The 21,418-nt window shown below is 42.7% G+C and overlaps 1 protein-coding gene across 46 annotated transcripts in view; it reads left to right on the forward strand.

Moving 5' to 3' along the window:
* The window catches only part of obscnb (obscurin, cytoskeletal calmodulin and titin-interacting RhoGEF b), a 124,300-nt gene that overhangs the window by 100,182 nt on the left and 2,700 nt on the right, over positions 1 to 21,418 (forward strand). For all 46 annotated transcript variants that reach the window (XM_061253694.1, XM_061253717.1, XM_061253720.1 and 43 more), the window contains 25 exons: positions 2,579 to 2,860; positions 2,956 to 3,037; positions 3,231 to 3,352; positions 3,513 to 3,710; positions 4,009 to 4,047; positions 4,596 to 4,694; positions 4,958 to 5,176; positions 5,822 to 5,873; positions 6,036 to 6,085; positions 6,256 to 6,363; positions 10,792 to 10,931; positions 11,504 to 11,704; positions 12,047 to 12,123; positions 12,228 to 12,401; positions 12,611 to 12,770; positions 12,986 to 13,102; positions 13,455 to 13,619; positions 14,288 to 14,446; positions 14,538 to 14,715; positions 15,124 to 15,237; positions 15,347 to 15,514; positions 15,777 to 15,879; positions 16,436 to 16,565; positions 17,043 to 17,136; positions 20,437 to 20,479. In XM_061253694.1, the coding sequence (XP_061109678.1) occupies positions 2,579 to 2,860; positions 2,956 to 3,037; positions 3,231 to 3,352; positions 3,513 to 3,710; positions 4,009 to 4,047; positions 4,596 to 4,694; positions 4,958 to 5,176; positions 5,822 to 5,873; positions 6,036 to 6,085; positions 6,256 to 6,363; positions 10,792 to 10,931; positions 11,504 to 11,704; positions 12,047 to 12,123; positions 12,228 to 12,401; positions 12,611 to 12,770; positions 12,986 to 13,102; positions 13,455 to 13,619; positions 14,288 to 14,446; positions 14,538 to 14,715; positions 15,124 to 15,237; positions 15,347 to 15,514; positions 15,777 to 15,879; positions 16,436 to 16,565; positions 17,043 to 17,136; positions 20,437 to 20,479 (3,274 nt within the window). The remainder of the gene's footprint in view (positions 1 to 2,578; positions 2,861 to 2,955; positions 3,038 to 3,230; positions 3,353 to 3,512; positions 3,711 to 4,008; positions 4,048 to 4,595; positions 4,695 to 4,957; positions 5,177 to 5,821; positions 5,874 to 6,035; positions 6,086 to 6,255; positions 6,364 to 10,791; positions 10,932 to 11,503; positions 11,705 to 12,046; positions 12,124 to 12,227; positions 12,402 to 12,610; positions 12,771 to 12,985; positions 13,103 to 13,454; positions 13,620 to 14,287; positions 14,447 to 14,537; positions 14,716 to 15,123; positions 15,238 to 15,346; positions 15,515 to 15,776; positions 15,880 to 16,435; positions 16,566 to 17,042; positions 17,137 to 20,436; positions 20,480 to 21,418) is intronic.

Below are 21,418 nucleotides of genomic sequence, written 5' to 3' on the forward strand. Positions count from 1 at the left end.
GATAAAACGCAGCCTTGAGGAGAGCCTATAAAAGTAGATATTTTATTGGACAGTGCAAGGCCCACTTTCACCTGCTGTACTCGCTGACTTAGAAAGTCCAGCAGCCAGAGAATCAGACCACCATCCAGGGAAAACTCATCCGCTAGTCTCTGGGCCAGGACATGAGGCTGAATCGTGTTGAAGGCGGAAGAAAAATCTACGAATAAAATTTTTACGTGCGTCTTTGGAGCCTCAAGATGTGAGTGGACAAGATGCAACAGGGTTAAAATGGCATCATCTACCCCCCTACTAGGCTGATAGGCAAATTGTAAGGCGTCCAGTAAATGTTGGGTATGTGATACTATATGCCTTTTAATTATTCTTTCAAAAAATTTCACTAATGAAGTTAGTGCTATGGGGCGGTAGTCGTTGGGCTCAGAGGGTTTAGGAACCTTGGGAATGGGAACAATGATGGACGTTTTCCATAAAAGTGGTACAGTATGCTGATCCAGAGAAGACTGAAAAATAGAACTGAAAATGGGAGACAGTTGTTCTGCACAATATTTCAACACGTTACCACAGATATTGTCTGGGCCTGGGCTTTTATGTGTATTACAGCTTCTGAACAGTTTGAAAACCTCTGACTGGTTGATGGCGATATTATGAGCTGTCATTAAGGAAGACTTAACCTGTTCATTCTCAGCAGTGCTATCACATTCAAATCTAGAGAAAAATGCATTAAGCTGATTAGCCATGTCCTGCCCCTCTACACCCTCCAGTCCAGTGTGGAGCTTTCCTCTGCCCTTATGGGGAGCGCTAGTCATGGCTTTGATGCCCTGCCATGCATGTCTGGGGTTGCTCAGGGCCATATTGTCCTCCACTTTTTGCTTGTAAATGTTCTTGTCCATCTTAATTTGTCTCTTAATTTCCCTTTGTATGTCTCTCATGGCTGTCGCATCTTTTTGAGTGTGGGCCAGCTTCTTTTTATTTAAAAGGTGCTTCAGTTTTTTCGATACCCAGGGCTTATTATTAGAAAACGTCTTAAATGTATTAGTGGGTATCACTGAATCTACACAAAACTGTATATAGTCTGAAATCACGTCGGTCTGTTCGTTCAAGTCTGGACAGTTAAAAACCTCCCATGAGGTGCAGTCAAAACAGCCTTGCAGACAAGAGATGCTGTCCTCATTCCAGATCTTTACAGTCTTGACCTGGGGTTTCTCCCTCTTCAGGAGCCTCTGATATGCTGGTCGGAGGTACACCACATTGTGATCTGATGCCCCCAGTGGAGGCAGGGAGGAGGCAGAGTAGGCACCCTTTACAGTGCCATAACACATGTCCAGGATCTTGTTTTTTCTCGTGTGGCACTTCACATATTAATAATAAGTGCGTAGACTATTTCGCAAGGAGCAGTTATTAAAGTCACCTAAAATAAATTTTGGAGCATCTGGAGACATGGTTTCAAGTTTCTGAGAGAGATTATAGATCGCCTCCGATGCTTTGGCAGTGTTTGCTTGGGGATGGATGTACACTACGGTGAAGAACAGTTGTGGAAACTCCCGAGGGAGATAGAATGGTCGGAGTGACACACAGAGCAGTTCGATGTTAGGAGTACAAAGACGTTCCCTTACCACTACTGATCCACACCATTCGTCCCGAATGAGGAGACACACACCACCGCCGCGTGACTTTCCTGTGACGCTGGAGTCCCGGTCCATTCTGTATGCGGTAAAACCGGCCGGCTCCGCCTGACTGGACGGGGCTTGACTATCCAACCACGTCTCCGTGATCGCCATCACACAGGCAGTCCGGTACTCGTGGAGGTGGCGGAGATTTGCTGTCAATTCATCTGTTTTCCCCCTCAGGGACCGGGCGTTGATCAGCAAGCAGGTGGGCAGGGGAAGTTTGTTCTTCATTCTTTTCAGTCTCTGTCTGATTCCGCCTTTCTTCCTCCGTTTTCGTTTGGATTGTGTGTGAAAGTGAGTCCGCAAAAAGCTCGGTATTGAGTCAACTTTTAGGTTGACCGGAGCTTTAGATTTACACTGTAGTAGGAAGTCTCTAGTGTATTGAATTGCAGCGCTGCCCGCAGCGTTACCGTGATTGAGTCCTTGAATAAAATAGGCGCTTAAAATCAGCAGGGCAAGTCCGATAATCCATGCAGGCAAAGCCATGGTAATACACAACAGGTCGAGTCGTAAAAACTGCAGTAAAAGTGCATAGAATACACGAAGGACGACAAAAGATGACAACACGCCAACATGAAAAACACCGCAGGTCGCCGCAGTGCAGCGCCCCGGAAGCAGACTAATATGCATGTAAACATAGCTAGTGTTTCCAAATCCAGACCATAGACTTTGACTGACCATAAGAAAAGGCTGAAAAAAGAGCCCCACGAATGACGTAGATCATTATAGCATTACACTGAAGACACACTGTTTGTGGGCCTGGTGGCACTGCCTTCATTCATTTTCAATGGGAGGCGGTGGGCCGCCCCTGCAATGCATGTACGGATAGTGGGTGCGGTGCAGTGTATCTCCACCATTTGCCTGTTGTTACAGTGCTATGCAGTTGTTTCACCTCCCTTTAACCTCTGCCTCAGCGGCCCCGGTCTTCCTGACCGAGCTGCACAGCCAGGATGTGCCCGACGGCTACCCGGTTAGCTTTGACTGCGTCGTCATCGGCAAGCCACCGCCCACCGTGCGCTGGTTCAAAGACGGCAAGCTGCTGGAGGAGAACGACCACTACATGATCAACGAGGACCAAGAGGGCTGCCACCAGCTCATCATCACATCCGTGCTGCCCTCCGACATGGGCGTGTACCGCTGCATGGCTGAGAACGGCAGCGGCATCGCATCTACCAAGGCCGAGCTCAGGGTCGATGGTGAGTGAGCCCCCGAAACTGCTGTCATTTTTCTTAGCACTTCTCCTAGATTCACGGTGTGTAGTGCTCACTATGTTCTGTCTACACTTTTTCAGTGTCCTGCAGCTCTGACTATGATACCGCTGCTGATGCAACAGAGACCTCCTCTTACATCAGTGCCAAGGGCTACATATCCAGGTACATATACAGCATTTTTATTCCTAGATTCCAGTATTCCCATAAAGGCAGTGTTATCTTCCAGGAATGCAAATGAAAACAGTTTGTACTGTACAGTATGTATATGCTGGGATCTAGTCGTGATCTCTAATGAAAATGTTTTAGTAGTGCCGGTCAAGAGTGAACTCTGAAGAGATTAAGGGTTTTCCTACAGGGAAACGGAGGCTTTTGAGTCTGTGACAGAGGAGGAGCAACTTCCCCAGGTGGTTGACGAGCTGCGTGACGTTCACGTCAGCCCTGGTGCACCCATTGCCAAGATGCAAGTCAAGGTCAAAGGTTAGTCCTCATTGGATCATGTGATTTTTGTACTCTTAACCTGGAAGGCTGCACAAACGTAGTGTAATTCATTATATGCTTCCATTAGTATGTGTGTCTCTTGTAATATGACACTGTATGCATGGTTCTTTTGGACATACTGGTCATTTGGTTCCCTCAGGGTTCCCTCGACCCAGGGTGTACTGGTTCAAGGACGGGCAGCCCCTTCGGCCCTCGGACCGCATTCTGGTATCAGAGGAGAAGGGTCTGCACAGCCTAGAGATTTTGGAAGTAACGCGGGAAGACTCCGGGGAGTACTCCTCCTACATCAGCAATGCTGCTGGTTCCGCCTACTCCTCCGCCAGACTGCTCGTACTGGGTACGTGGCCACATTCCCCTATCATTGTTTGCTGTAAATCTACTGTATACTGTATAGTGGATTGGAAAGCAATGCCATTCATCTGTCATTCCTACATTTTGCCCTATTGTTCAGTTTTCCTGCTAAACAAGCTGGCTTTATAAATGATTCCGGAATTAAATAGCATTTACCATCCATGGTAGCATATTTCACTTACCAATGATTCAGTTAACTTTGAAAATGTGCTGTTTAACAGCAAGACAGGACACTAGCAGGACACTAGTGCATGCCTAAGGTAACCGATATCTCATTTCTACAGGTCCTGGAGAGGTCTCTGATGATGCCGGGAAAATCAAAGGTACATTTACCATTAGTTCTGGCTCAATGAAATGTTATTTAAAAAATGTTGTGCAGTAATATCATTGTATATACTTCTGAGTCAGAATTTGGAGAATGATATCAAAAGCTTACCCATTTCTTTAACAGGCTTTTCAAGCTGGAAATGAAACCCAACAGCAGTACGCTGTATGAATCCAAATGTTCACAGGAAAGGCTTAGAAACTGTAAATAACTAGTGTTCTAGAAGGAAGGGGAGACAGTTCTCACAACAAGATGTATGCCCAAAGTCCAGGGAGGGACAGTCCCTCTGAGCATTAACTTCATTCATGTCACATCATTCATGTTTAACTTAAGCATTGCAAAGTAACAAGTCATCACCCGTTATTTTTGCTGGCCTCCTAAATAAGGTTAATAAGGTTAGTTTTATTACTTCTGGGAGAAAGCAAAAATACACATGTATATAAAATAAAATCCATCCACACATTTTAACCCCGTAACAATTCTCAAGGGACTTTAGGATGTTCTCTAAAGAAGAACATTGATCATTGTCTATATTTTGTCTTAAAGGAGCAAAGGAAACGCTGGTCCCCCCACGCTTTCTGGAGAGATTCCCCAACAGGAAAGTGAAAAAGGGCGCCAGCATCACCTTGTCTGTCAAAGTTGAAGGTATCCAGTGCCACACCTCTGCATGCCCTTTCATCATGATTTGATGATGCTGTTTCACAAATCTCAAAATGGGTCAAATGATCATGCTATTGAGAATAATATAATAATTTATTTGAGTACCTAATCTCAACTATAGCATTCTACTATGGGGTTCCCTATGTAAAAATCCAGCTGCATTTATATTTAAGCTTTACAGTTTTATGGTGTCAGATTAGCAAGGCACTCCTTCCTCAGATCTTGGCTACCCCCTGTCTTTGCCCCAGGCTCCCCAGTGCCCCTCATCACCTGGCTGAAGGAGGAGTCTGCTGAGGACGTGCTGTGGATCAAGCCTGACACGCCCGGCTACAAGGTGGCCGGCTCCGACCGGCAGCACAGCCTCATCCTGATGGACGTGGGCACACAGCACACAGGCACATATACCTGCATCGCTACAAACAGGGCCGGCCAGTCCATCTGCTCTGCCCACCTAGAGGTGGACGATGGTGAGAAACCTACTGTCTCTTATACTGACCCAGGCAACGGCCTGTAAGCCAAATCTGCTCTAGACCATATCTTACAATACAGTACAATCATACTGACATAATGTAGTTATGACAGTATCTCAATATGTATGAGCTTGCATTACTAGTTACTGGACTTACAACCAATTCATTACCAGGACCCCAAATTCTGTCTCACTCTTTAAGTGATCTTGCATTCTGCATTTTAATTTATGTAGCTGACCCATAACGCCACTGAATTTTTTTTGTCAAGAATCATGGGAAATGCAGTGTAGTGATAATCCTGGCTGTCAAAAATGGTGGTGACACTTGAAGGAATCTAGTAGTGGTGCATTCCAGCCTTGCATTTTTTTTATTTATTTTTTTATCACATGGCTAAAGGTGAAACAAGTTTAGAGTTCCAGGTTTCAGCATGAGAGATCTGGCTGTGGTTGGCTAGTTCCCTAGTTCCCAGTTTTCTGAATTTTATAGTCTCTACAGCAGACTTTCACTCTGTAGTAATTCAGAGGAATTTGTCAAAATGTGTCCTCAAAAATGTTCATTCATACAGTTGAAATGCATGTTTGGCTCCTGTATATCAGAAACATGACTGTTTTGCCACGTATGTAAACACTGTTTCTATTTCAGTGGCTCAAGTGGAGGTCCATGTAGAGGAACACAAGCCCAAGCCCCTACAGGAGTGAGTCACTGGGAAATGCAAATGAATGCCTCATACACTCATGCCAATAATATATGTATATAATGGAATCAATGTGCTGAATAACTTGTCCATATTTGCTTGTTTTGTTTGGATGTACTGATATGTGTTTATGCATGCTGGGATGATTTCTGCATTTGGCAGGGCTCTTGGGATCACTATCAGTCCTCCTGAAGATGAGGGCAGAGTTCAGGGTGAGTAAGACACATAGAATTATGCTGTTCACATCTGTCAGCATAATGGAAGTGCTTAATGGAAGTGCATCAGTATATTGTTGATATTCTCACTGGTACTGATTAGATGTGGGTTTGTTGAACCCAGTGGATGTATCTGGTACTGAGCTGTTTCTTTTTACCATATGTAGGCGAGGGCAAGTCACCGAGTGCCTTTTTGGGCCAAGTGGGTACAGAAGAGTTCCTGATGAAACTCACCTCCCAGATCACAGAGATGGTATCTGCCAAGATTAGCCAAGGTGAGAAAATGGCCTTGGAATGTACTATTGAAGTACTTGAAGGCAGAGTGTCAGCTACTGGGAGGAAATAATATTCATTTAACATTCCCAGTTACCTTTAACATGAATTGGTGTGTATACACTTAAAAACATGAATGACTCCATTTCATTGGTCCTGTAATTTGCATGTACATTTTTCCAATCCAGAAAATCTGTCAGATTGTTGTCACTTGTCAGATTAATTACTTAGTTTATATATTTTATAAAAGAGTAGTTATGCAGTTACATCTGGATCATCCAAATTTGCAAGTCACTATATTTCTGTTTTACAATATTTTAATGTTAAACAACAGTAAATATCTTTTCATTATTTTATTAATTTCACAGTTTTACCAAAATGTGTTTCTACTATAGGTATTGCTGGAATATTCATAATAAAACATTTTTTTTACTGTATATAAACTGTCGAAAGAAAATTATGTATTTCCTTTTCTTTTTACTTTTTATTGTAATGTCAGTATTGTGGACTATCTAATTGTCTTGAAGTGTTTTGAAACAGTATTTTTTAACATTTTATTTAAGCATGACAAATTGCATTGTCTTGTGACATGTTGGTCTTGTGCGTGCTATGTATGTGAGCTACTAATCTTGTGAGTTGTGCATTTGTGTGTCAAAGGCAACAGAGAGGTTTGAACTGCAAGGATGGTGGAGGAAACTTCCCAATAGGCTCTTACAGAATGGAGGTAGAAGAGATGGCTGAAATGATGTAAAGGGACTAGTTGTGAAGATTACTTTTGAGAACATTCACCTCCATGCACCTACGATAGCCTTTCTGTCAGCTTTACTCTTGTGTGCCTGAGAAAATAATGAGAAAATAAGAGTGCTCCTTTCTTAACACAGTTTAATGTCTATCCTTGGTCATGGGTCAACGGCACCATACTTTTAACACTCTCTAATGTCTATCCTTGGGTGTGGGTTCAGGGCACCATACCAGCTAGCGCCTGGCGCTGGGTGGATTCACGTGGCCCTCCTTCCGCCCCACATCCCTCCCCCGCCCCCATTCCCCCCAACAAAACATGTCATTGAATCCCTCACTCCTTCATCTCTTCCTTCACCAATCTACTGTATCCACTCACATACTCACTCAACCATTTGTTATTCAGACAGCTTTCAGAACCATCAAGTGCTCCAGTGGATGAGGTCATGGCCCAAAGTATCCAGTATGTATCCGCTGTACATCAAAAATATACTCTGATGGTGGCTCTACCTTGCTTCCACAAGGCCACACTGCACCCTTCTAAGCAAGCGTTATACATACAGTATTTAGGAATAGGGTTTAATTTTAAGGAATAGGGTTTTCATGTACCGCGTTTCAGAATAAATTACATTTAATAGAAAATATAAGCGCTTCTTTTACATTTCCCATATGGATATTTTACTGACTATATTGCAGAGGTGAATTTTATGTTATTCAAATACTTTTTAAATACTTAATATACGCAGTGTATTTGACAGGAGTTTCACGTTTTTATTTCTTTTCCAAATGACATATATTCTGAAAAAGTACATCAGGGCTGCCCAAACCTTTTCATGGATATCTAACCTCGTCTAGGTTTTCACTCCAACCCTAAGTAAGCACACCTCGTTCAGCATTGAGCTGCTAATGAATAGAATCAAATGTGCAAAATTAGGGTTGAAAGCCTTTATTGTTATAGTATTGTGGTAGTAGATCTCCAGGGAGGAACAGGTGATATTCCTCAGATACAAAAGCAACATTATAAAGAGCACTGAGTGAACTAGGATCCTTCTCAAAGGGTAGATATAAAAAAACCACAGTGTGTCATGTGACATGCAGTCCTGACTGTGCTGTTAAATCTCCCAACACAACAGAATGTGCGGACTTGTGGAAAAAAGGTACAGCCTTAAGGCAGGTTTCACATGTTCCAGACAGTGGTTTGAGGGGTTTCAATTGCTCATCAGCTGTAGCTGAGTTTGAGAGATTAAACATTTTCAGTCTCCCAGATCTTAGTTTATGATAGTGTCCACAACTGTCATTCAAATTGATAAGTGCTGTATTTATATTTACTCTATTCTGTAAGTCCAAATAATTAATACCTTAAATCAATCAATTTTTTATTCCATGCTTCTCTTGATGTGCTTTCATTGTTTGCTTCAAGGTTCGTTGCCTCAAGGTCTGGTCATGGTCTGTGTCCTGTATAAATGAACCTTAGACATTTATACTTTTTCAATATAAACTTCATGCTAAGGCATGAATGCAATTTCAGAACTTTGCAGCCAAATATATGTGATAAGCATACTTTATTGCCCCATGCATGTTACTAGAACACTAACTGGCTACAATAGATCATTTGAACAAAATAGTATTTTACATTTTTACAGGTTTTCCTTTGATCAGAAACATGGAAATAAAAGTGTTCTCTTCTTCTTGGTGCTCAAACTTCTGAAATGAGTAGTCATGGTTTTACTCAACGGTTTTTAGTTTGTCTACATGGATAATATCTGATCTGCTCTGGTAATTAAGGGCATGTTGTCGGCATGGAAATCTAGCCACATTTCTTGCATCAGTAATAACTCCCAATGATAGGAAGGTTTGTAAAGCGTGAAACAAATGAAAACGTGGTACACGTTACCTTTTATTCTGCTAGCACGATGATATATAAAAACATGTTACAAGACTTATTTGTTGAAGGATTGCTCACTTTATAGATCTCATGCACAAAACTGGGAAATGATCAGAATAATGCACAATTGTAGCTATAATACTGTTACAAGTTGTGATGTGGGATTTCCAGTAGCGTTCACACGTTCTTTGTTAGTTGGCAATGGCAGGCAAAGACAGGAGTCTATGGATGGTAATGAAGTTCCATTTATTGTAGAATCGATTCCGCATCGTCAATTCTTCGACTGTTTCGATAGAAATACTCAAGATACAAGTTGAGGAAGACTAAATAACCCGCGAGTACACTTCGATAACACAAGTTACTAGGTAGAACACACAGCCGCTTGACGGGCTGACAATTAGCATTTATTTTGTAGAAACCTTTCTTGGAATTCCCGCAAAGTTTAACCAATGGCTCCAACATGGACTTCAACAACAGAGTACATTAACGGTATAAACTTTATACCCAGATGTTTCACTTAATGCAGTTCTCAATTAGAACACAAATCTGTCACAATACGTTGATAGAGGCTGGTGCATTTAATCCCACACGTTTTCCCTGGTATTTGGCTATGCTTAAATTGCTTATACTAGGCGTATACAAATAGTACTGGCTACAAGCAAGGTTGACAGTTTACCATCCGGAAAGTGACGGTAAGCACTTGAAAGGGACCAAATCGTGTATATTAACTCATTTGCTCTGGCTATTTTTCATGATATTTTTATGGGTAAGTGGTAACAACTGAACTTTTGAGCTTTAGAATTCCATGCCTTGCAAATTCAAAGTTACACAACCTTGGCTAAACATTTTAAAGCTTGGAATGTAACTGCACCTTAGCATAATATATAAATATGAATAAAATGCCATGGTCTTTGAAACAATGCCATATGTTTGCCAGAGCTGCTCACATATTATTTAGTCCCATTTTATATTTTTCATAATACTGTCAAGCTCTATTTCAACATTTTTATATTTCCTTTAATAGATGTTTTGTGGCAATTATGGGGAAAAGATATAAAACTTTTATTTCAATATTGATACAAGCAGTTTTGTACTGGTAACAATTGATAAATGTTTATATTTAACTGTACAGTGTTTGCAGTATTCGTAGTTACAATGTAATTACAGAGGTAGAAAGTCGAAAGTCTGTGGATTGGAGATGATCTGTCCACGCTGATGTTGTCAAAGTCATATTTAAATAGCCTCCAGCCTATTCGAGGAACAGCAGTCTTTCTCCCATGTGTCCACAGTTGTTGATGCCATGCTGCTGTCGCTATCTGCAATTCAATTGTTTTTCATTTCAACAGGCAACTGCTCTTTAAAGTTTGCAGATGGCTTCATTTCTTTTGCCCATGTTACCCAATAGCAAATTGCATTGTTTCCCTTCAGATTTCACAGCTTTCTGATTGTAGCATTGACGGTCACATCAATGAACAATGTAGCTTTTGCCTTTACTCCCACTTGACCAGCAGAAATGTCATGTTTTGCTTGAAACTATATAGCTAGGTATATGACATCTCATGTCTCAGTCATAGGGGGCGGCCTGTAGCGTAGTGGTTAAGGTAAATGACTGGGACACCTAGGTCTGTGGTTCTAATCCCGGTGTAGCCACAGCCGTTGGGCCCTTGAGCAAGGCCCTTAACCCTGCATTGCTCCAGGGGAGGATTGTCTCCTGCTTAGTCTAATCAACTGTACGTCGCTCTGGATAAGAGTGTCTGCCAAATGCCAATAATGTAATGTCTCTGTCTCTGCCTCTTGAAACACTTAGCCTCTCTGCGTGTGCCGGGGGCTGACAGCGACGACGAGACAAAAACTCCGTCTGCCTCGCCCCACCATGGCCGGTCCCGGCCCTCTTCCCTAATTGTGGACTCCTCGTCGGAGTCTGATGACGATGAGTCCAGGGGAGAGGTATAGCATCATTTTGTCTTCAGTTTTGTGTCTCCTAAAATTCACTCATCACTGTTAGTTACCTCTTGACTGCATCTGTATGCTTTTATACATTCAGTTGCTGCCACATGATTGGCTGATGAAATATTTCTATTAACAAGTTGGTGTACAGGTCTACCTAATATAGGGCGGCCTGTAGCGTAGTAGGGTGGCCAGTAGCGTAGTGGTTAAGGTAAATGACTGGGACACGCAAGGTTGGTGGTTCTAATCCCGGTGTAGCCACAATGCAATCTGCACAGCCGTTGGGCCCTTGGGCAAGGCCCTTAACCCTGCATTGCTCCAGGGGAGGATTGTCACAAAATTGTCTCCTGCTAAGTCTAATCAACTGTACGTTGCTCTGGATAAGAGCGTCTGCCAAATGCCAATAATGTAATGTAATGTAATACATTGCTAATTGAGTGTATAGCATACATTATATAGAGAATTTCATTGACATATTTGGATATATAATTTCTGATTAATACTCATACTCATACTCACATGTAGGGGGGTAAAGTAACCAGGTATCTGATGTATGGATGTTCTCTCTGCAGATGTTTGATATCTATGTAGCCACAGCGGATTATAGCCCCACTGGAGCCAACCAGGAGACCATCGCTCTGAAGGAAGGCCAGTACGTGGAAGTGCTGGACTGTGCACATCCGCTCAAGTGGTTGGTTCGCACCAAGCCCACCAAAACCACGCCCTCTCGCCAGGGCTGGGTTTCCCCGGCGTACCTCGACAAGAAGCTAAAGGTGCCACGGCTACTTAACCCATAAGCCCATAGCTATAGATTTTACCGCTTTCTTTTAAAAAAAACTGTCCTTCAAGTAGCTGCACATTGCACACCTAGGAAGATAGCATTTTGTGATACATTAATCCGCCACCTGAATGGCAGACTCCCACAGAACAAGCCTCTATTAGAGTCTGTAGACTAAAATGTAGAGACTCTCTAACTGAGATGTTATCTATTAAATTAAATAAATGTTAATCTTTTGCTAACTTATATTGTCTGGATGAAACATTGAGACAATGACTTTGTCGCTTCTTTGTCAGAGCGCTTATCTTCATGCTTACATGTTTGTGTGGTGTTGCAGGTGTCCCCTGACAGTGGGGAGGTTTCAGAGATTGGTGGAGAAGAGGTGTCAGAGAGCGAGTACAAAAAGAGACTCTGGTATGGCTTAGATAAAAAAATTCTCAAACAAAAATTGATGACAGTGCTAATGTGATATTATGAGCAGTAATATTAATAGTGATACAACATTATGCTCTCCTTAGCCAACTGATCCAGGAGATGATCAGCAGTGAGGGAGAGTTTGTGAAGGAACTGGAGTTCTTTGTGTCCCACCATCTGAAGCATGTTGAGACTAGTCCTGACGCCCCGTCCTATGTCAGCGGCCAGAAGGAGGCCATCTTCCGAAACATTGAAGACATCAAGACCTTCCACAGCAGGTGAAGTCATTGGTCCACTTCCTGTTTGTTCCTCCTCCCTTCTTGTGTCTGCAACATCTTTGCCAGGTTTTTAGTCATAAAATTTACTGCCAGGACAGGAGTCTTATCGGTCATAATTTTGTTTTACCGGTTGTATGGTGGACATTTAATCTATGGAATGAGAGTATAGCCGCTGACGCACACTCTGTCATTGCCCTGTGCTCCCACAGTTGTTTGTTGCCCAGTCTGAACGAGTGTGATACCGACGACGATGTGGCCTTGCGCTTCCTCCGAAATGCAGAGGGCTTTGAAAAGTACCTCCTGTACCTGGTGGGACAACCATTGGCTGAAGCCTCTATTGCGGACAAGGCCGTCCATCATTACTTCAAAGTAAGCATGCCAAATTGTTACAAATGGTCCCCCATTTTTCCTCCTTACTCTTTCATTTTGACAGTGACTGTGTACTTCAGACTTGCAAGGGTCTTTGGTATGAATTCAAAGGGAAATAGGGGTACACTGATGTCACTTGATAAAACCATGTGAAAAAGGGCAGAATATGTGAATATGTGATGCATTTCACCTTATATCTCTTTTTCTCTCACTAGGAATATAATGAGAAAGATTTGGCAGATGTTGACCCCTCTGAGGGTCCTGTGCTGAGTGTCAATGGCTACTTACAGAGACCATTGGAGAGGATCCAGAGGTACAAAGCTTTGTTCAAGGTGAGAAATGACTGACTTATTTCAGGACATCTTGTAAATGTACATAAACCAGCTGGTTCTGAATATGTATAGTCGCAAGTTCAATCTTCATACAAATAACAGCTCTATGCCTATGTTTGAGGTCCCATCCATTTACTTATCCATTTCCAAGTATGGGAGTAGGAATACTGTTTGGTCGCTGGAATCTTTTAGATAAAATGCAGTTGTAGTCTAGCAAAACCGAGTTCAACAGGCCATTTGCTGCTGAAACCCAACGCTAACCCCTGTGATGTTATCTAGGCACATTGGAGTTGTAACTGGTTATAATTTCTTCAAATGCCCTGCCACTCACCCCGAGTGTGTTTATATGCAGGAGCTGATCAGGAACAAGGCCAGGAACGGGCAGAACTGCTGCCTTCTGGAGGAGGCCTACTCCATCATCTCCTCGCTTCCGCAGCGCTCGGACAATACGCACCACGTCTCTCTGATTGAGAACTATCCCGCCACGCTCGAGGCCCTGGGAGAGCCTATCAGACAGGTGACTCAGCAGTGGCTCAGGGTATTGTAATCTGACTGCAGTAACACAGTGCTGGCCCTAGAGGGTTCCAGTCAGTATTATCACTATGTGGGCAAATTTGTTTTCCAGTCTGACATTGTATATATAAGATTTGTGATCTGCTGTAAGTACAATTTTTGTGGAGGGCTGGTAGAAACTGGTAGAAGACAAGCCATTAACTACGTGGTCTGTAATACGGATCCCACACAAGTACAGTGACAGATGTGCACAGACATCGTTCAAGTTATCTTATTAGGCGTGAAGTTTGGGGTCTTTCGGAAAAGTCTTAGATCTATATTGTTCTTGGCCTACTTGAGGCAGCCAAAAGCTGCGAAATAATGCATTTCAAAAATTGAAACATCACGCTCCTGAGATGCTTTGCGAACTTGTAGGTGTAGGTGCCCAGGAAATTCATGTCTGGATAAGCCCCTACTTTCACAGTTAATAAATTGAAAACTAAAGCTAAAAAAAAAAATTTTCTTGCTTGAATCCTTTATTTTTTCTGTTAAGTAAATTAAGTAAGAATTATCTGAATGCAGTTTAAAGTAATGCTATTTTTTAAATGACGACTGGTTCTATAACGTAGTCTCGTTGTCAGATATAGGGACAGATATGATTAGGTTTTACAGGGACATGTGATCTTCCGTCAGGGACCCTTCACCGTGTGGGAGGGCGCACCCGGAATTAGGACATCCTCCAGAGGACACCATCGCCACGCCTTCCTCTTCAAACACTACGTCATCATCTGCAAGCTCAAGAGAGACACCAACGCGGACACCCAGGCTTATGTCTTCAAAAACATGATGAAGGTGAGGAAGGAGTGCCAGGCTGTCCGTTCCTCCGTCCATTCCCTCTTTCTTCGCTTTCACTGAAAACTCAATTTTCCTCTTCCGCTTCCAGTTGAACAACATCGATGTGAACGAGACCGTGGAGGGTGACGACCGGGCCTTTGAGATCTGGCACGAGCGTGAGGACTCAGTGAGGAAGTACACGCTGCAGGCCCGGACGGTCATCATCAAGAACTCATGGCTGAGGGACCTGAGGGACCTCCAGCAGCGCTACAGCCTGCCCGCCTGGAGTGAGTGACCCCTGCATCACCCCTGACCTCTGACCCCACACTCTACAGGAGATCCTGAAATGAAATTAGTCACTGAAATGAAAAGATGATGGAGCATCACTATCCATTTAATTCAAAGTCATTTTGAGTCATTTTTACGACCACATGCCATTTCAGCAAAATTACATCATTTGTGCTGCTTTATTTTTCTTTTAACTCAAGCAGCTGCTTAAACAAATGATCTACTTCCCCTTGCTTAATTTAGTCAGTTCTGTTGTTGAAGGCACCCAACAAAATTGCCAATGTAAAATACAGTTTTTAATTTAACTGTGTTTATTATTTGAGTATGTGTGAGATGTGGACATGTTTTAAGCTGTAGCCCAGCTGTAAGATGGAGACAGTCGGTAATGCTGTTCACGTGTCCATTAGGTCCGCCTGACTTTGACGAGGTCCTGGCTGACTGCACGGCAGAGCTTGGGCAGACAGTGAAGCTGGCCTGCAAGGTCACGGGAACGCCCAAACCCGTCGCCACCTGGTACAAAGGTGAGAGGACAGAGCGGACGTTGGTCAGCCAGTGCCCCCAATTCATAACCACGATAAGCAGCAGCATTTGTACAGACAAAGTGATGAAGTGCTGTTTGCTATGCTTCAGACGGGCGTCCGGTGGAGGCGGACCCCCACCACATCATCATCGAGGACCCCGATGGCTCCTGTACACTCATCCTGGACAACATGACGGCCGACGACTCCGGGCAGTACATGTGCTTCGCCACCAGCTCTGCGGGAAATGCCAGCACACTGGGCAAGATCACCGTGCAGGGTGAGTCTCCGGCAAGGCCTGGGATCACTAGACTGTGAGTTTGACAGAGCAACAGGTCTGCCAGGCTCTGCTGTATATTGGGTTCACAACATCTCACATTGCGAAGCTCTGCTTTGGTGCATTTTATTGAATCAGGGCGGTATTTATTTGCTTCCTGGGATTTTCTTGTTTTATTTCTTGTTGCATTTTAGGGTGTTATTATTGTCTCCTCTCATCGTGGGCAGCTCTTCGTCACCTTCTTGTGTTTACTTCAAATCCGCAGTGCCACCTCGCTTTGTGAACAAGCTGCGGAATGCCCCCTTCATATCCGGCGAGGATGCCCAGTTTACCTGTACCATCCAGAGCGCCCCCAACCCCAAGATCAGGTGCCTGACCCTGGCCTCCTACCTCTGCACTACACAGTGTGCCATGCTTGCGACAGGGGTGAACTGAAAAGATATAAAGACCTATAGGACACTTCGCATTAGCATTAGCATTAGCTCGATTTACAAAAGATATGGGGTTGAAGACTGAAAACATTTTATTTTAACAAGATTTGCAGATGCAGATATGCTTCACTGGGTGAAATTTTCTTTGAAAAAATCTGATTCTGCCTTTTACCACTATATCAGAAAAAGGGTGTGGTTACATCTCAAATAATATAATATGTTTAAGTTTATTTTCCTGCGTAAAGCAGCGATCACATCTAGGGAATGCACAAGTGATATTCAGTAAATGTAACATCCGCAGCTTCTGGTGTCATTCTAAATGTATTTCCTCAATCTGAATTATGATAAGATCATTACTCACTGCTCAGACAGCTGTAGCCTTATCAGAAAGATGGGCAACATTTTGATAATTAAAGGAAAATTATTAGTGATAGGATACATTGTGTTTGAGTGCATGTATACAAACTGATTAGCTCATATTGCATCTGAATAGATGGTTCAAAGACGGTAAGCTGCTAACGGACCAGGAAAAGTACCAGACTTTCAGTGAGCTACGCAGTGGAGTTGTGGTCCTCGTCATAAAGAATCCTGGAGAGAAGGATCTGGGACGTTATGAGTGTGAGGTATAACTCCCATCCTCCTCTCGGTTCACATGAGTGACGACGCACTGCCTCACACACTTGAGTCACTGCTCACCACCTCTCTGCACACACCTGAGTGCTCACTGCCTTACACACTTCAGTTACTATCACTGCCTCACACACTTGATTCACTCTCTGCGCACACCTGAGTTACTACTCACCACTTCCTCTCGGCTCACACTCCCAAAGTTGTCACATGGAGTGGTGAGTACCCATTTTACCCTTGAGAGCAATGCTACACGACACAAACTGATGTACCGTATATATATTCAGTATAACTCAATAATTATACAAAATTATTTAGTATGGTCAATAGTACCTTGCCATCCACATAGTTTAAAGGTATGAAATTTATTACTGATTATCATTAGCTTTAATTTCACTATAGCATCTTTACTGTAGGTGCAATGAGATGCATTGTGCACCTTATCTGACTTCCCCCCCTCCTTTTTTGTTCAGTTGTCCAATCGGCTTGGCAGTGCCAGGAGTGCAGCTGAGCTGTGCCCACCATCTGCCATGGCAACAACTGGGGAGCAGGCCGTCACCATTGAAGGTAGGAGACCCCCACAGCTCCTAGCAAAAGCTAAAAGCTGAAGCTAAATAGTGGGACTGTGTCATGCAATTGTGAGTCTTTGGGAGAGCACAGCCTCTCACCAAAATGGCCTAGTGTTGGAACATTAGTCAAATATATACAGTACATGTCCTATGAGCAGAGTAGAGGAATCGTGTTCATTTGAATGGAGGGGGGATTACATCATTGAGTCTTTATTCAGAATGAACTGAATCAAGCATACTCAATTTCTGCTGGTGATTGACAATTTGGTTTTTGCTGATTTGTGTGCTTGAAATGTTTTTTTGTATGTGCCTGTACCAGTTCTCTTCCGGGCCAGACACGTTCCAAGGCGTTTGTGGAATATGTGTTTCTTTAAAATGCAAAAAGATAATATGTATAAGGCAACATTTTATGGTCATTTTGAGCCCTCTCCAAATACAGATTCATGAAATTACAGAAATTTATGTGGAAATGATTGAGTTTGCCTTTTAAGGCAGCCCAGTAGCATTCATGTTAGGATATCTAGCCACATTCAGCTGCAGATTTTAGAACCATCCTTGATCATAATGCTTTTTTGCTTGAATACGTACATACAGCCATTTCATGCTTTGTTAACTTATTTTAAGTTTTGCTTTCACTGGGCATTTCATTGAAAATACAAAGTAATGAAGCAGAATTGACATTATTTGAGTTGTAGAATGTCAACTTGTAGCCTACCCTGATTTATTCTCTTCGACTTTTTTACCTGTATGACTAAAGTCAGTTTAGTCTTATGTCTTGCATAGGATATTTTATATTTTATTTATTCCTGAAAAAGAGGGGCTTTGAAAATCATTCTGAGATGATGGTATAGTCGTTTCAATGCTTGGGTTTTTAATCTGCTTCCACCATTCGCTTCAGTTTCTCATCCAATAGGGAATGCCATGTATCTGACAATCTGCATGAAACCGGGTGGTATGAAATATTATCTGTAGTTTCACTATGTAAAAACATGGCACTCTCAAAGTTTGTTTCAGGTTGTTCAGCTGCATTTTTAATATCAGCCCTAATTTTGGATTCTTTGACTCTCACTTGAAAAGGAATGTCTTGTTCAATGAGTCTGGGTGGAAACTGAGCAGATACTATTGCAGAAAAAACAGGCTTGTGTCAGAAAATCTATGGCATCAGGAACATGAATATAATTTAATGCTACAATGTACAATCTGTATGCAGCAGACATTTCATATTGCTCTTGACATTTAAGTGATAATGCTCTCAAAATCTGTGGGCAGGGCATTCTCTGACAAACAGCAGCATTCAAAACTGCCATTACTGGTTTGGCAGAGTATAGGATACACTTTCACAACACTATCCAAAAAGGAAATCCAAAAATAAAGAGGATAAATAAAGAGGGTGAGGGGTGCCATGGTGCAGTCCGAAGAGACGGGTCTTCTGGCTGCACTGGAAGATGAGGAGTGTTTCTGCTGACTGTCACAGGAAGCTCATTCCACCACTGGGAGGCCAAAACAGGAGACATGACCAGGCAGTGCAGCCAGGCAGGGGGAAGGGCAACGTGCCCTGAGGTTCCAGAATGGTGTGTTTGTAGGGTCTGATGAAGTTTTGAAGATATACTGATCAGTCCATTTTGCTGCTCAATAAGCTAGCACCAAGGTTTTAAATTGGTTGCTAGCCAATGTTGGTAGCCAACGGAGGGAAATGAGAAGGGAAGTAATATGCCTGAGCCTGGTGAGGTTGTGCACTGTAGTCATATGCATTCTTTTGTATGTACCCTGATCCAAGATGACTGGTCATGGATATTACTCTGTGATCACCTTAGTTATCTCATACATGTTTCTATTCAGCAGAGAGCTCTAGTAGCATGGACCACATGCAGAGGCTGAAACTGAGCTGTTTTGTAAAGCAAGAAACATTCTCATATGAATTCATTTAATCCATATTCAATCCAAATTCACATGCAAATTGAGCAGCGCCTCTTTTAAGTGGTCAGCCCTCTCTGGTTCACAGCAGGAGAAAAGGAGCACCCTGCTTTCCTCTCTGAAGTCTTAACACTGTGTGGCGTGTCATCTGTCACCTCCTCACCTCTCACTCCCCCATCCCCTTATCTCCTGCAGCGCTTCATATCTCCCCTCACCCTCAGGACCCTCCACAGCCCCTCATTATACCCCACCATCCCCTAAAAACCTGTATTAATGCAAACCCCATTAATACACACTTACAGCAAGTCTGCCTCTATCTCTCTCCCCAGAGGTTTCACCTTGAGAAATATAAAACCAGAGGTGGAAAATCCAGGTCCAGAAAGTATAAGTCCCCCCTAGTATTTTATTCCAATCACCTGGAGGTAGAACTACATAGTGAACTCAGCTGGCTGTTAATGGGTGGAAGAAGCACATGGCAAGACTTTTGACCCCTGAACTTTCCACCTCTGGATAAAACTAAACTTTGATTATGTAGTTATATAGGAGTAGGTCAGCCTGTGGCATGCCTTTGGGAAAAGGTTCAGATGTAGTAAGGTGGCTCATGCTGTCACAAGGAAATCAGGAATTGACCAATATTCAAGTAAAATTAACATGTGAGTAGATATATAGAAATATCTATAAGAACCTACCTTAGAAATGCAGTGCATATACAGTATAAAATATTGTATGCCATGAGAAAACAATAGATATAATGGAATCAACATGGCACAAGACTTAAAAATCAGAGGACCAAAGTTAAAAAGTATCAAAATGCATACACAAGTGATATGGCATTTTGATTGGATTAAAGTAGATTCCTACTTTTTATGGACAAGTACTGTACCAGTCAGCATTATAGACCATTGTGCCTACTTCACTGTTTCTCACATAACTCATCTTCCTCACATGGGCACATTCTAACTGCAGTACCAGAATGTCTCCACAGTCTCATGCACTCCTTTACCAAAATATCCTGAGTAACATTTGAGTTAACACACAACTTTCACCTTATTCACGTAATGTTCACATAACACTGTGAGAACGTACGTGCCTCATGCATATTAGCACTATAAGCTCCATTGACATCGTTAGGCATGCACTGACCATTGAGGGTTGAACTCAAGCGTCACTTGAGACAGGGATGTCCAGTCTAGCAAAACTCTCAAAACGTAGCCTCATCCTCGCGCTTTTCCTCGTTGCGCAGAGCCCGTTCGCCTATTCGGCAAGCAGGGGAAACAACAGACCTGGGATCCATGTTTTGAAGAAACCTTCTGCAGGTTGGTTAATCATTTCAAGCGCTTACATTATCTCTAACCCCATGCTTTCCATCCTGTCTTCCTTGTAGTCACAGAGCAGGAGACTAAAGTACCAAAGAAAACCATCATCATGTAAGTGTCACCGATCTGTAAACGCATGGCTGAGTGTCCCCTCCTGTCTCACACGTGCATGCCTGGCTAACTCATCCACACCACCTCATTCGCAGTGAATCAAGCAGCCCTTCATGTGCCGACAGCTGAACAATAATTATGCACATTTCATGTGCAGATGTACTGTATCATTTGAGAGTACCTTCCAGACAACTACCAAAGGCAAGCAAACCGTGGTTAATGTACATGCATTACGCACTGAATTTTGAACTAAAAAAGTCTTACTGTACAGTTACACACAGTTACATGACATACTGGACAGGAGTACCAGAGTCATGAATGTCCTGAATATTCATCATGTTGCAATGAAAAGGCACTTTCACAAACCATAAGGTTTCAGTCACCAATTAGAAAATGAATTTTCGCTATAATATTAAATTATATTATTACTGGTTTCCACTGCACATAATTACACAATACAAGAACAGATTTCGCACTAATAGCAGCATTAACAATTGTTTTTGTGCCACCGTGCTTTGGCTTCAGAGGGGGAACTTTATGGCTTAGGGCTAATTAACAAGATGACCACAGTGATGCGCACATTTCTTTTATGCAACTAATCATGCAAATGTATACAGCCTTTGAGCTGATCACAGATGCGTTTGTTTGTAGCTGTGTGGTCGGTTTGATTGAAGATTAAACGTAAGTGAAAAATTGGGGGCGACTACTCTGTGGAGTTAATGCTCGACAGACTCAGATTTTACCAACCCAACACATCTACAGAAAAAAGCATCAAGACGAACTGGATCTGAAGAATTAACACTTTCTGCACTGAATGCTCAGTTATGCGTAGAAGAGATGCCCTCGCAGCATGGCGATATGCACAGGTTGTTTTCTTATCTCCATTTATGTGAGCTTGGACTTGTCACACACTAACACCCCACTGACCCGATTTGGAGA

Source organism: Conger conger, chromosome 9 (genome assembly GCF_963514075.1).
Source record: "Conger conger chromosome 9, fConCon1.1, whole genome shotgun sequence".
Taxonomy (NCBI): domain Eukaryota; kingdom Metazoa; phylum Chordata; class Actinopteri; order Anguilliformes; family Congridae; genus Conger; species Conger conger.